The 14,852-nt window shown below is 41.8% G+C and overlaps 1 protein-coding gene across 1 annotated transcript; it reads left to right on the forward strand.

The window, feature by feature from the left end:
• Positions 1-1,796: 1,796 nt before the first annotated feature.
• ACAT1 (acetyl-CoA acetyltransferase 1) lies at positions 1,797-13,849 on the forward strand. Its single transcript, XM_083436661.1, has 12 exons — positions 1,797-1,954; positions 4,258-4,305; positions 5,841-5,958; positions 6,663-6,758; positions 7,526-7,626; positions 8,712-8,855; positions 9,791-9,941; positions 10,374-10,469; positions 10,719-10,832; positions 11,539-11,603; positions 12,434-12,591; positions 13,497-13,849. Exons 1-12 carry the CDS (start codon positions 1,919-1,921, stop codon positions 13,615-13,617), a joined length of 1,248 nt encoding a protein of 415 aa, XP_083292787.1. The 5' UTR covers positions 1,797-1,918; the 3' UTR covers positions 13,618-13,849.
• The last annotated feature ends 1,003 nt before the right edge of the window (positions 13,850-14,852 follow it).

Consider the following 14,852-nt stretch of genomic DNA (forward strand, 5'->3'; position numbering starts at 1 on the left):
CCACCGCTATTTAGTGCTGCTTACTCAATTTATGTCGCTTTAGTGCTTTGTTACCGTATATTGCCTTCAGTCCCATGGACAGTTTGGATTTGTAATTGATCTAGTGACACCCAATGGCATTTTATTTTTTCAGAAATTTGAGCAGTACGGCACTAGAAGACTGAACACTTAAAGTTGAGAAAAAATTCCCTTTCATGTTAAGAGATGAAAGAAATTCCGGCTGTAGTTGAAGCACTTGGAGGCAGTAGTCTACCAAGACATGGAAGACTGATGTATGGCTTGTCCTTTAAGCAGTTTATTTTAACAAGTAGCTCTTTGGATCACAGCCATTTTTTACACGATGATGCATATATGACGCACAAGTGCTTTATAAAGGGATTTACTATGCATGAAGTGGTCGTTAGCTGTTTTTCATCCTGTTCCATTATTATATTCTTGGAAGTTTGCTAAAATAACATTTACATAGCTCCACACCTGTCAGATAAAAAGAGTTTACAAAAACTTCGGTTTTATTGCCTAATCTTCTTTTACAACCTGTACTACGACTCATTGGAGTCCACAGTGTAATCTTCTGTTTTCTGTATTGCAGCAAATGTTGATAAAACATTTGATCATTTTAGTGTTTTTTAAAACAAAGCTTTTAGGCTGGTCCAGAAGGCTGGTTCTGACTCTCCTGAACATCTTTTTTTTCCCCCAAAACAAAACTTATTTGGGAATTAAATCTCATTAAGTCAAACACACACATCTAACACTGCCTTGGATACCATCAAATTCCTGTTTTGTTTTAATTCCCAAATAAGTATACCTAAAACTCCACGGGGCATCAGAGTATGCTTGTATAGTCACTTGTATAGTCACAGGCTGAAAGTCACTTTACTGTCACATTGTAAAAATCCAGATTAGAGCAATACCTTTCTTAGGCCAAAAAAAGGTCACAAAATAGTGTGCAAGCTTTCATGTTCCCCAGAACTCTTCACCACACTAGTTGGGGGAGAGAGTGGTAAGCAAAGCAACTTTATTGCCAGTTCATGTTTGGTTTGTGCACTTTTGTGTAAATTGTTTTTCTCATTTGGTGCCTCCTTTGTGTGTGTGTTTGGTGTATGTTGTGCTGAGAACTGAGAACTTGCTTTGCCATTGCACATCTGTGGCAGTGGGGAGCAATAGTGAATGCTTCCTCTTCAAACAAGGTAGCTCAGTCGGTGAAGCACAAGACTCCTAATTTCAGGGTTGTGAGTTTGAGTCCCACGTTGGCTAAAAGATTCCTGTGTTGCAGGGGGTTGGACTAGATGACCCTTGTGGTCCCTTCCAATTCTATGATTCCACAATTCCATCCCAGCCTAAACTGTCTACATTCCTGCCTATAGTGTTCAAAGCACATTCGAAGCGCATTCCTTCCCTCAAAGAATTCTGGGCACTGAAGTTTACTCTTCCCAGAGTTACAATGCCCAGCGCCCTTAACAAACTACAGTACCCAGAATTCTCTGAGGGAAGGAATGTCCTTCAAGCGGTTCACTTTGATGCTGGGAACTGCCAAGCCCCTCCCTCTCAACCAAGGATAGTATGTCTTCCTTGCCCTTTCCGCAACCTCTACCCCTTGTCCAATGAGCGCCGCTTATTAATTCCCACGCCCCCTCCCTGGCCAATAGCACTGCTCTCTAATAGCCACGCCCACTGCTCTTCAGACTCCAATAGGATTTCTCCCAACTTAGACGCGCCCTCCCCTCCTCAGACCGGAGGCACAGAATCGAGGGCAGGGGATTAAACGGCGGGTCCGCCCTTGGGCTCCTATTGGTTAGGTCAAGGGGTGGGCGTGCCCTTCTGAAGGTGACGGCGGCCGCTCTTGCGCTGCCTCGGAGGTCCGTTGCTGAGGGAGCTGAAGGGGTTCTGAGGTGCTGCGGAGGCCGGTGCGAGAGCGAAGATGTTGGGCGGGCGGCAGGTGCCGAAGACGCTTCGGGTGAGGAGGGAAAAAACTAGGCCAGGCCGGGGCAGGGGGCGGCGGGTTTGGTTATGGAGGTCCGGCTTTCCCCTGACGGACGACCCGGCCGCCTTCCTTTGTCCTCCGCGCTTCCCCTCAGGGACAGCTGAGCCCCCCTGAGGTGCAGCGGGCTAAGCGGCGAGCCCCGCCTCCCTTCGCTCTTCCCTGCGTCAGCGCCGCGTGCCTCTTAGGCCGGGCCTGCGCGCATGCGCCAGGACGAGCCCACCTGAGGAGGCAGAGTCTTGCTTGTCTGGACGAGCCGAGGAACCCCGTGTTCGAGCGCTCTCCTGTATTTTTTCTCTCCTAATAAATCCTTCCTGAGAAACGCTGATCTTATGGCCTCCCCCGAGTTTTGCTGCCCTTTTTTCAAAAAAATGTTTTTTAAGGATGTCTCTCTGTGCATAATGTTCCAAAGGTGATTGTCTTCTCCTATACTGAAGTGGTATACAGTGGTACCTCGGGTTACATACGCTTCATGTTACAGGCGCTTCAGGTTACAGACTCCGCTAACGCAGAAATAGTACCTCGGGTTAAGAACTTTGCTTCAGCGTGAGAACAGAAATCGTGCTCCGGCGGCGCAGCGGCAGCGTGTGGCCCCATTAGCTAAAGTGGTGCTTCAGGTTAAGAACAGTTTCAGGTTAAGAACGGAACTCCGGAACGAATTAAGTACTTAACCCGAGGTACCACTGTACTCCCAAACTCTTGCTACCTTTGAATTCTAACACACACACACACACACACACACACACACACAGAGTGTAGTGGGGATCAAGCTGCTGCAAGGTCACATCACTTCTCGTCCACTTCCCCCGTGACTGCCTGCTTTAAACCTTTAATGTTGTTAACTGTTGCATTTAAAATAAAAAATAGAGTTTTATTCTGTGGTGGCATTGGCACCTAGGGTCATGGACATTTGCCAGGGCCCACTCCAGTCCTGAAGCTAAGATCCTGAAGCTGAGGCTCCAATACTTTGGCCACCTCATGAGAAGAGAAGACTCCCTGGGAAAGACCCTGATGTTGGGAAAGATTGAGGGCTCTAGGAGAAGGGGACAACAGAGGGAGAGATGGTTGGACAGTGTTCTCGAAACTACCAGTACGAGTTTGACCAAATTGCGGGAGGCAGTGGAAGACAGGAGTGCCTGGCGTGCTCTGGTCCATGGGGTCATGAAGTGTTGGACACAACTAAACGACTAAACAACAACAACAACTCCAGTCCTTGCAAAAGCAGACTCTGCAAGTTCCCCTCTGGAAGGCAGAAGCTAATGTCTGGGGACTCAAGTGGCCACAGGTGCTGGAGATGGGAGGCCCACAGAAGACAGCCTGTCCAGCACCCCCAATAATCGGAAGCTAGACCTGCAATTTACATGCTACTGTATCTGTAGGCAGGGCCTAATTCTTGCTCTGTGGTTCCCCTCTTAAAGGTAAAGGAGCTCTCTGGAGCAGAGACAGCCCAATATACTTTGTTGCTTGAAACAAAAAAGCCAATCAGCAGATCTGCTTTCCTCTTTCTGCAAATGAACATGAGGGAGTATGGTCCATCAGAAGATCTCCTGTGTAAAGGGTCATCTACAGGAGAACCTCCTGGTGGAGTTTGCTTTTTTTGGATAAAATCTTCCCTCCATTCTGCTGTCCTCAATGATGCTCAAAATCTGCTGCTATGGTGGTTGTCTCATGGTATTTATGCATCTAATATCATTCATAAGTCATGTTTGTATCAAGGAGCAATGGCCCCTTTTAAAACAGCACTCCACATGGAAGCTGCTAAAAACAATAAACCTGGATCCTCATCTTTATGTGCGACTGCTTACTGTGGCAAAAGTTATCTAAATAGAGAGTTATCTAAATAGAGAGGCTAAAACAGATTAAAAACTGCTCAGTGTGTCTGTCAGTGTTTGTTAACCTAAATGGGCTAAAGGTTATAGGATCAAAAGGGTAAATTACCAAATAACATAGCTCAGCATCACTGACTTGTTTTGCAATGGGATTGTACAATATTGCAATATTGTGTAACTGACAGTTATTATAAGCATCAGGATTTTTGTAAAGGTATATTGCTTGAAAATTCTTCACAAAGTTATGACAGTTGTTGTCGCCCTTTTCTGCCTATTCACTTCTGGAAGTATTTCAAAGAGTAGCAATTGCTAAAGCTTCAAAGTATTAAGACAAACAAGTGTATTTAAATAGCTTGTTTAAAATATGTTAAATGGAAAAACACAATATTGAATTTTGAATCAGTAAACCAGATGTTTTTGCACTTACTGAAAAATAAACTATTTTTTCAGATGTTAACTTATGCAAGCAGAGGCTACTCATCACAACGTGGCTTAAATGTAAGTATCAGTTGTACCAGGACTTCAGGTATTTGCGATGGCAATACCATACTTTGCCCAGCTCTACAAGACCATGTTCTTTCAAACAGCGAGTTGAGATATATTAAGTGGATTAAGGGCCAGACTAGGTGTGATGCCAAACATATCACTTCCTGATGTGCCTTTAGTTTTAAATTGCAAATGAAACATATTAGGGGTGGGGGATTTTTGCCAGGACTATGGTGTGCTGGGTTTTCTAACTCATTCTTCATGTGCTGTGGTCCTGACAAAAGATGCCTTGCCCTCATAGATGCATTTTCGTTTTAGGAGGAACTATTGGCACCAATGTAAGCTCTCCTGATGGAGCTGATAGGGGCCAAGGGAGGAGAATTTTCACTGGGGCCACAGCCTAGGGCAGAGTTTTCCGAACTTCATGTTGGTGACACACTTTTTAGACATGCATCATTTCACAACACAGTAATTCAGTTTTACTAGCAATCCAGAGGTTAAACTAACCCCTTCCCAGCATTCGCGCAACACACCTACACACTGCAGCCAACCGACTAACGTGTCTCTACATATAGTTTGGAAAGCTCTGGCCTAGAGGCTAAGGGTTAAATCGGATTTGCTGCACACCACAGCCTGACAAAACACTCTACCATTCCACACTTCGATTAGGAATTAAAAAGCAGTGCATTCAGTATCCTATCTAGTCTGGCCCTAAGAATGATACATGTCTATCTATGTGCATACTTGAAAAGGTTACCTTGCTGCATGCATCTGATAAAGTGGGTTCCTATCCAAAAAGTTGTTGTTGTCAAAGTGTGTGCCATAATAAATAGATTCTAGGATGCCATAGAATTTTGTTGTCTCACTGCTGCAAATAACTTGTGTTCTCTTTTGAAATTGTCTAAGTAGAATGCCTATAATTTGGCCTACATGGGTTGTTACAAAACCTGCAATGTAGTTTCCCACTCTCTCAATATTTTCCAGCACTAGATAATATTATTTATATTATCATGCTGTCTGATCCACCTACTCACTCCCAGGCAAAAAAAGAATAAGTAGGAAGTTCTCCCATCTGTTTTTCTTGTTTCCTTTAATTATCAGCAGTTGTGCAGCCACCTTCTAAGATATAACAGCATATTATCTTTGAGTAAAGAGACATACTAATTAACTTATTTATTTATACATACATACATACATACATACATACATACATTTATATCCTAGTTTTCCTCCAAGGAGATCAAGGTGGTTCTCCGTCAGTTTCATCCTTGCAATAAGCCTGTGGAGTAGGTTAGGCTGAGAGACTGTGGCCCAAGTTCACCCATCAAGTTTCATGGTTAAGGGGACTAGAACCCTGGTCTCCCAGGTCCTAGTCTGATACTCTAACCACTACACAACCCATCATACAGGAGTAACCAGATGTTTCTGGAGCATACACTTTGGTAACTGCTAAGTCTCACCTTACTAATTAAAGCAGAACTTAAGACTTGAGAATATACCTTTCTGTGGGTAACTGTCATAATCGTTGCAATGGTTTTGTTTGTTAGGAAGTAGTAATTGTAAGTGCTGTCCGGACACCCATTGGCTCTTTCCAAGGATCCCTTTCATCACAGCCAGCCACTAAACTTGGTTCCATTGCAATTAAAGGTGCAATTGAAAGAGCAGGTAAGTCCGGACTCTGTTCAGAAGGTTTTGTGGAACAGGGTGGGATGGGGATGGATTGTTTGGAAAATATTCACCATCTCTTCTGATCCAGGTTAAATAGCAGCTAGTGTCTGTTGTAATCACCCCTTGCCACTTTGCTATTATGCTGGGACAAGTTAGCCACTAAGTATTCATGCTGTTCTTTAAAGAAATCAATTATGCATGTGCCCAAGGTGTATCTGTAAAGTATGTCATCCTTTTTAAAGCATGTCACACTCGGTCTGCTTTTGAGCAATTCTTAGTCCTCCATTGTCATTACTCTGCTACCCTCTCCCCTGGTTTATTCTCAGTTCTGACATGGTTCAAGGATGATTTATTGCAAACCTGTCCCATTTTCAGTTTTGGCCATATGCATTCAAGTGAGTAACTCAGGGACTAAAGCAATGGTGATCAAATTTGTACAGCAATCATTGTGCTAAGCTTGCAGAAAAGTACCTGCTCTGCACCACTTCACATGTGGTTTTGCGTAGAGGTTCAGAGCTGCAATCTAGATGAGCTTTTTAAGGACTTAACTTTGCTCCTCAGTTTTGTCCATAAACAAAAGCTAAGTGGCAGCTTCAGCATCTATTTCATTCTTCTTACCCAGATGTTTCTTTTCTCTCTCATTCTATGAGCATATTATCACATTATGCTTGGAAAATGCCTTCTCTGATTTTTGCCATTAGGTATCCCGGCACAAGAAGTGAAAGAAGTCTACATGGGCAATGTTATTCAGGCTGGACAAGGACAAGCTCCTGCAAGACAAGCAACCCTTGGTGCAGGTACCAAAACTGTTTTATGGCTCATGACTTCTTAGGGCACAAGTCGTAAATCCAACAATGCAGGAGTAGATTTCCTTTCATGCAGTGGGACTTCTTCTCCCTACACCCGCAGCTCCTTCAGAGCCCCCTGAATCAGCTCCAGTGGGCCTCCCAAACCTCTAGAGTAGATTCTGAGGGTGAATCCTTTTTCACTAGCACAGAGATGGCATTGGATACAACCCTCAATGAGTAAGATTCACTGCTAAATTATAAAACAGAGGTAAATAACTGAGGAGTACGATTCACATAATGCTCAACAAATTAATCTGGGTTTGAATTTTAATCTGAATCGGCCTTCTGTTTTCTTCAAACTGCCATAATCAGAACTGGAACATTTTTTGAGTTACCTTTTCCTCTTTTTCTCCTTCTGTACTTTCACTTCAGCCTAGTGGGGTGTCCTTAGCATATTTGGTGGTGGGGAGGTAGTATGTTGCCTAATAACATGTTGCTAGTTTTCTGATGTGGTGAAGTCAAAGGGTTGAATCCCAAAGATAAAATGTTATGAATGGAAGGGACTACTGGAGATGTCAGGAATGATCTTTCATCTTTATAGAACTGAGACTAGTATGAGAGGACACTACTGGTCTGAAAAACACATGGTATCAGGAAAGTCAGTGGGATTCTTTGGCATGAGTTGCTTTTTAATTGATTAAAGCAACTTGATATATTCCATATATGCAGTTGGCTGACAATTCTTAGAAGTTTATTTTTATCTTAATTTGGTTCAGGTTTACCAGTTTCTACTCCTTGCACGACTGTCAACAAAGTTTGTGCTTCTGGAATGAAATCTATTATGCTGGCAGCACAGAGTCTGGCATGTGGGAGCCAGGTAGGAGAGTCAGTATATTCAGAAGACTTGTAAATACGTGGAAATGTATAATCTCTTAAATAGGCCAATAGCAATTGTTTATAAGAACAAATTTTCTGGAATCCTTCTGTATGCCTCTGAAAGCTTCTGCTCTTGCAAGATCCTCTTCCTTTAAAAAGGAAGTGTGCTGGAGAGATTTCTTGCCAACTGTACCAACCCATACTGCTTTGATTATTGTGCTGGTATGGCTTCAGTATCTGACTTGTCTATGTTATTTCCTGTAACTTTCCAACAGTTTGACTTCGCCCCCGAAGGCACACTCTTGCATTCTCTCCCAATACAAATGGGGGCCAACCAAACTATTAATATTTTATATTAAATTTACGCAATTTTCTTGGGACATCCAAAGGATATGAAACATGAAAATTAGCATAATCAGTGGGTAGAAAATTAATAACTGTGACTAGCTGAGGATTTTTAGAAATTATTTCATTTATTTATTTAATAAAATTTATACACTGCTTGTGTGTGTGTGTGTGTGTGTGTGTGTACACACACACACACATACCCCAAAGGAATGGAGACTCCATGGCCTTCCAGATTATGTCGGACTAAAATTCCCATTAGCCCAGGCAGCATGGCAAGTGGTCAGGCATTATGGGAGTTGTAGTCCAACAATATTTGAAGGGCTACAGGTTTCCCATTCCAGTGTTTGTTATTGAGTATGTACCCTTTTGATTGTATGATGAATTGCATTGCAACTTTTTGCCTAATGGGAGACTCAAAACATCATTTAGATCTGAGCCAAGCAATTCAAAGGTGTGGGAGAGAAAGTGAAAGATGAAGGAACCTTTTTCAGGGTTTTTATTTTTCTTGCAGAGATCATAGTGGGCAGGAAAATTAGTATGCCAACTCCAGGGCTGGCATATTTCCCCCTTATATTTTTGCGGGAGGGGGGCATTCTGGGAGAATGGAGATTTTGTTGAGAGAAGGGGAAATCTGCTGTATCCTAGGCCTTCCCAGGGACAATAGTATTGCACTTGTCAGTATTTTGTTTTCATCCTCTTTGTAAGTTGGAAAAAGCTGTATATAATTTGTTGAAACAGGACGTGATGGTAGCTGGTGGAATGGAGAGCATGTCTAATGTACCCTACACAATGGTCAGAGGAGCAACGCCTTATGGAGGAGTAAAGCTTGAAGACTTGATTGTAAAAGATGGCTTGACAGATGTTTACAACAAAATCCACATGGTAAATACAGCTTTTAATGTCTTGCAAGTTTTGTGGCAGCCTATTTTTGTTGTTCTGTTTTTTTTTTTAAAGGTTCTGTTGGCAAATAGGATGTTCAGATACTTTCCGGATCAAAAGCCTACATTCGTTGAGTTCAGGAGCTGAACATAAGAGTCCCCCCCCCCCCCCGCCCAATGCAATGGCCAATCCAGGAGATCTTTTATTTGTTTAAACACCATCTGTCCCTGGATAGTGAACTTATGGATATGCAAAAAATTGTGAAAAAATCAGAAATTGTGAATACATACCAAAATCTTATGCCTAAGATTTCAGCAATGCTGTTGAATTTAGTGTGACTGGCACTGTGGTGCGTTCAGGCTGGCAGTCTTAGTAAATTAAGAGATGATCTGATCTATCTCTGGTGTTTCATTTGCATTCAGAACGAGAAGTTGGGGGAAACAGGATGATACAGGAATCCCCACATGTGCATGCAAAATGATTTGATCAGTTTCCGAAGGCTGCAGCCCTGAACAGTTATGTCACTTAGGCTGCAGTCCTACTTGGAAGTAAGTTCCATTTAGCACAATGGTAGGTTCACCTTTAAATGTGAATAGAATCAAATTTCTCCCCCATCCCTAGTTATCCCATGACCTTTGCTTAACACTCAGAAACCACAAATGGTCTTGCTTCATGCTGTTTCTTTGGGAAAGCTAGCACAGCTTGTTTCAGGCAGCAAACAAACCAAGAAGCTTATGAGTTGCATGATTTTTTTGTTTGTTCCCAATGTCTAACAGTCACAAACAAAATGGGCAGTTTCATTTCAGTTGATTTAAATTTATTAATTCATATTTGAGTCCGTTAAACTCAAAAGGGATTTTGGTGAAAGCACAGCTGATCTACACAAACCTGTCCAGTTTTTTAAATGACTTTCAGTGATTTCCTGTCTGCCTCCCCAGGGTAATTGCGCAGAGAATACTGCAAAGAAGTTTACTATATCACGGGAAGATCAAGATGCCTATGCCATAAAATCTTACACCAAAAGCAAGGAAGGTTGGGAGTCGGGCGTTTTTGCAAATGAAATTGTCCCAGTTACTATTTCTCAGAAAGGTAGTATAATTTCATATATAATACCTCCCCACCTTCTGTTTTATGATAAACTATGTACTGAAACGGTATAAAATGTTGTTCGCATTCTGGCAAACATAACTTGTCTATGAAATGAAGACTGAACATATCTTGTTTCTTTTTCTGTTTACACCCCTATCCCCATATTAAGCTTTTTGTGTTTTTTGACCTTCCAAGCTGAGGTTTGAGTTTTCTTTCTGTGTCCCTCCCCTCCCAAAAAAGTTTTGTGGCCTGCTGGGAAGCCTATCTGCCTTTCCTCCCTTTCACAGGAGGCTTAGGGCAGTGATGGAGCAAGAAATGAGACAATGATTTGAAGCATGCTTAACTACAGCCTTTGCATGTTCTGCAGGGAGTGCCAGCTGTCCAGCCACAAAGAAGTCTGAAATTGTTTAACTAATTAAAGTCTTATTTTAGGGAAACCAGACACAGAGATTAAAGAAGACGAGGAGTACAAGCGTGTTGATTTCAGCAAAGTTCCAAAACTGAAGGCTGTTTTTCAGAAAGAAAATGGTAAGCTTGGAAAAAGTATGCCTGGTTTTTAATGTAGTAAAAGCTAGCCAGATTGCATTTTTTATTTAAACATACCTGCATTTCCTTCAGTGAAATGTTTTGTATGGATGTGTGTTTTGATATAATGCCAGCCTTGTTGAATTTGAATTGTTGTATTGTGTGGCCCGTGTTTTGAATATGGATTGATGTAGGCTGGAATTTAGGATGTTACTGAGGAATGCACTATATTCACATTGCTGCCTCTTTCAGGAACAGTAACTGCTGCCAATGCCAGTACATTGAATGATGGAGCAGCTGCATTAGTACTGATGACTTCAGAAGCCGCCAAAAGGTTGAATGCTAAACCATTGGCTAAAATAGTAGGTAAGAATCTTCTTGACTTTCTAGTGAAATGTTGAGAAATGCTTGATCCTGACAGATAATGGGTTAGACTGACTTTGTTTTAGGTAAGGTAAGGGGTGCCCTGACCATTAGGTCCAGTCGTGACCGACTCTGGAGTTGTGGCACTCATCTCGCTTTATTGGCTGAGGGAGCCGGCATACAGCTTCCGGGTCATGTGGCCAGCATGACTAAGCAGCTTCTGGCGAAGCAGAGCATACGGAAATGCCATTTACCTTCCTGCTGGAGCGGTACCTATTTATCTACTTGCACTTCGACGTGCTTCCAAACTGCTAGGTGGGCAGGAGCTGGGACTGAGGAGCGGGAGCTCACCCCATCACGGGGATTCGAACTGCCGACCTCCTGATCGGCAAGTCCTAGGCTTTGTGGTTTAACCCATAGCGCCACCTGCGTCCCCGACTTTGTTTTACTTTGCCTTTTATCTGCGGGTTAGGTTGAAAGGACTGCTTTTTAACTGAATGGTGCAGTCATAGGTTGACAATTTGCCAAACTCGAGAGAATTTAGGGGCCTTTGGGATGTCTCGGCTGTTCCTCTAACACTGCCATGCTTACATCTTTTAAAAGCAATAATATCCAGAATTTTGCCAGAGAGGCTGTAAGCACTCTAAATGCTGCTATGTATACCAATAATGACATTTTCCCCTTCTGCTTCACATTTGCTCTTTTGCAGGTTTTGCAGATGCTGCTGTTGATCCTATTGACTTTCCAATTGCACCAGCACATGCAGTTCCTAAGGTAATCATTTTATAGCATTCCCCTACCTTCAAATTAAAATCTTCCTCAAGGCAGGCTCTCTCATATTTATCACAGTACGTCAAACAGTAATACTTATACTTCAGAAGTATTCAGAATATTGGATAATGAGACTTAATGCCAATCAAACATGGAAGGTTTCTTAGAAAGCTTCTGCCAAAACCATAATGCAACTTGCCTCTGAATCTTCTCATTAGGTTTTTTTTTTCTGTTGGCCTGTGTACTTTTATTTTCCTTTTTGGTGTTCACTACCTATTGATAACAAAGTGGTTTTTTAAAATGGACCTGAAAAGCAAAATATATTTGAGTAAAATGTAAATGTTAGATGACAATTCTCAGCAGCACTGTAAGTAATTTAAGTAGACAATTAAATAGGCGTTACTCCAGTTGCTTTATTGCTTGAAATCTACATTTCACTCTTAGGTTAATGCTGCTATTTTAGCATTGTGAAACACTGAACTAATTAGTTTGTTAATATTGAATTCTGAAGTATTTCACACCTTAGATTTGATCAGAAACTGGTACACATGGATTTCGTAATTCAGGGACTGGGTTTATTTTTTTTCTAGAGAAAGTATTTGCTTGAATTCTGACTGCTGTAGGCAGTGGTAATTGTTAATTTTTTTTCACCTGACGTGTGGCTTCAAGTCAGTTGAAATGTTTATCTTTATGGTTGGATGTCTCTTGAGCTCCAGTCCCAATTGTGCCAGTGACCCATTTTATATCTCGAATTAAAACAGAAGGGCAAGAACCCTCAGACCCTGTTGGTGATATATATTACCTTTTATCTATGTGTTTCTGTCTTTTTCCAGATACTTAATCAGACAGGCCTAAAAAAGGAAGATATTAAAATGTGGGAAATTAATGAAGCATTCAGTGTTGTTGTCCTAGCCAACATTAAAATGCTAGACGTTGATCCGCAAAAGGTGAACATTCATGGAGGAGCAGTCTCTTTGGGACATCCAATTGGGTAAGTGAAGTAATACATTTGTTTGCGCAACAAGAAGAAATTTGTATCTGACCCTCCCCTCCACAGCAAAGGCAAATAGTTATTATAGCTTTGGTAACAGTATTTAAATGTAAGAAGGCAGAAAGCATTCCTAGTTCTGATGTGTAAATTTACTTGACATGGTGCATTTTAAGTGCTTGCTCTTGGTACTTTTAAAAATGCCTACTCTTTAAAAATGCCATATATAAACAAATTATTAATCGTTTGCAATATTCTAAGTACCCTGTTTCATAATCCACTAGGAAATAAGATTACGTAATGGTGCAGAGGAAGTATTAGTCCTGTAAAAAATCCAACTTCAAACCATCAACACCCTCCTTAATGTCTATTGTGTTTGGTAGTTTCTTAATCAATTGATGCAGTAGAGAGAATAGATTGGAAAATCTCAACCATGATAAATGAAAAAGTTGTCTCTGAGTCTTGGGACCACAGATCAGTGTATCTAGTTTGGGAACAGGGCGAGTGGGAAAGACCTAAGACAATGAAGAGTTGTTGCTAAGCTGGCTAGTTCTGCATTAGACAGACCTATAGAAAAGTTTATTTTGGATACTCCTTCCCTATTGATTCCATTCCCACATCCTCTTTTCCCACATCTCTTGCCTCTCTTCCCTCTTGGCATAGTTCCATCCTAACATCCTCCAGGATGTCAGTGGTGGGTGGTTGTCATAGATTAGCGCATATGTGAGACAGGTCTGTCACAAACTACTTACCTCTAATACTACTCTCTTATGCTTCAGCTAGATATTATTTAGCACTATGCTGATTCTAAGGCACAGGCTGAAAAAGCTGATTTATGAGGTTAAGCGCTAACCTTTATGCCAATCTATACAACTCAAAACTTAACTAGGGTGCTTTTTCTGTTTTAGGATGTCTGGAGCAAGAATTGTTGTTCACATGGCTCATGCATTGAAGCAAGGAGAGTATGGCCTTGCTGGAATCTGCAATGGAGGTGGAGGCGCATCTGCGATACTAATCCAGAAACTGTAGACTCTAATGGCAAGCCTTAAGGCTCAACTGTCAAATGGCTGTTACAACTATTTATGGAATTGCAGCGCAGACCCCCTCCCCTAAGCTCAGTCTATCATTGTTTTTAAAAAAACACAACTAATTTTTTTTTTACTATACATCCAGTGCAAGTGGTTTTTTTTATACCATAGGGACTATAAAATGTGGGTTAAACTTCAATCAAAGACAATAAAGACTAAGTATAGTGGCTGGCTACTGTGGAAGTTTCATTATGTTTTATAATTTTTTAAAAAATGGCTGTCACAAATCCCTGCTCACACTTACCTTGGCATTCAGTCTATTTCCCTGTGCCCTAAGGAACGTGCAGTCCTCCAAGTTGTGAAAGAAGTTTTTGTGTCTTTTGGCTTGGATAAGACAGTGCCTGCACAGCCCTTGTCCAAGCCCCTCCTTTACCTGCCCCCTACCATATATATTGTCAGGTGGATATAGCCTAGCAGCTGTAACCATGCCCATTGGCTGAAAGTTACCTACCCCTGCTATAGTATGCTATCTCTCTAGTGTGGTTTCTTCCAGCATAGCTCTAATGTGAATTCACAGAGGGCTCTTAATGGCATGTGGGGACTGGGTTGCTGTATTCAAAAGCTGATACAGTGGTACCTCAGGTTACATGCGCTTCAGACTACAGACTCTGGTAACCCAGAAATAGTACCTTGGGTTAAGAACTTTGCTTCAGGATGAGAACAGAAATCATGATCTGGCTGTGCGGCAGCAGCAGGAGGCCCCATTAGCTAAAGTGGTGCTTTAAGGATTGCTCAGGAACCTCATAAAAACTGAGGAAAGTGTGTGCATAAAAGTGATATACCAACAAGGTACTACCTCTCAAACTTTTCTTGACTGATATAATGTTTCCCTAAAAAGTAGCCAGGGCTGCATACCTTCAGCAACTGTGATCATTTGCTTCCACATTAAAAAGCAGCTGAAAATTAAAAAAATTGAACAAAGCTATATTGTAGGGATTCCCAAGCTACACTAGTGTGAGTAATCTGCTCTCTCACAACTGATAACATTGTGGCTGAACTTTAGCACCACACTACAACAGAGCAGTTAGTTCTATAGGGTATCCTTTTTAGTAAACCCTGTCCTCCTGAGGAGCTGTACCAGAAAAAGGAGACAACAGATTCCCCCCTCCTCCATTGTCAACGGCTTGGGTTAAAAATCCCAATTCATGGCAGTCATGGTTCAAACATCTCTTTGGG

Source organism: Podarcis tiliguerta (genome assembly GCF_965153285.1).
Source record: "Podarcis tiliguerta genome assembly, chromosome: 4".
Taxonomy (NCBI): Eukaryota; Metazoa; Chordata; class Lepidosauria; order Squamata; family Lacertidae; genus Podarcis; species Podarcis tiliguerta.

Bases quoted from the DNA above. Each gene is read 5' to 3' on its own strand.
- ACAT1 (XM_083436661.1), top strand. From the start codon at position 1,919: ATGTTGGGCGGGCGGCAGGTGCCGAAGACGCTTCGG. The intron at 6,759-7,525 runs GTACCAAAACTG...AATTTGGTTCAG, and splicing joins ACAAGCAACCCTTGGTGCAG to GTTTACCAGTTTCTACTCCT. The intron at 9,942-10,373 runs GTAGTATAATTT...GTCTTATTTTAG, and splicing joins AGTTACTATTTCTCAGAAAG to GGAAACCAGACACAGAGATT.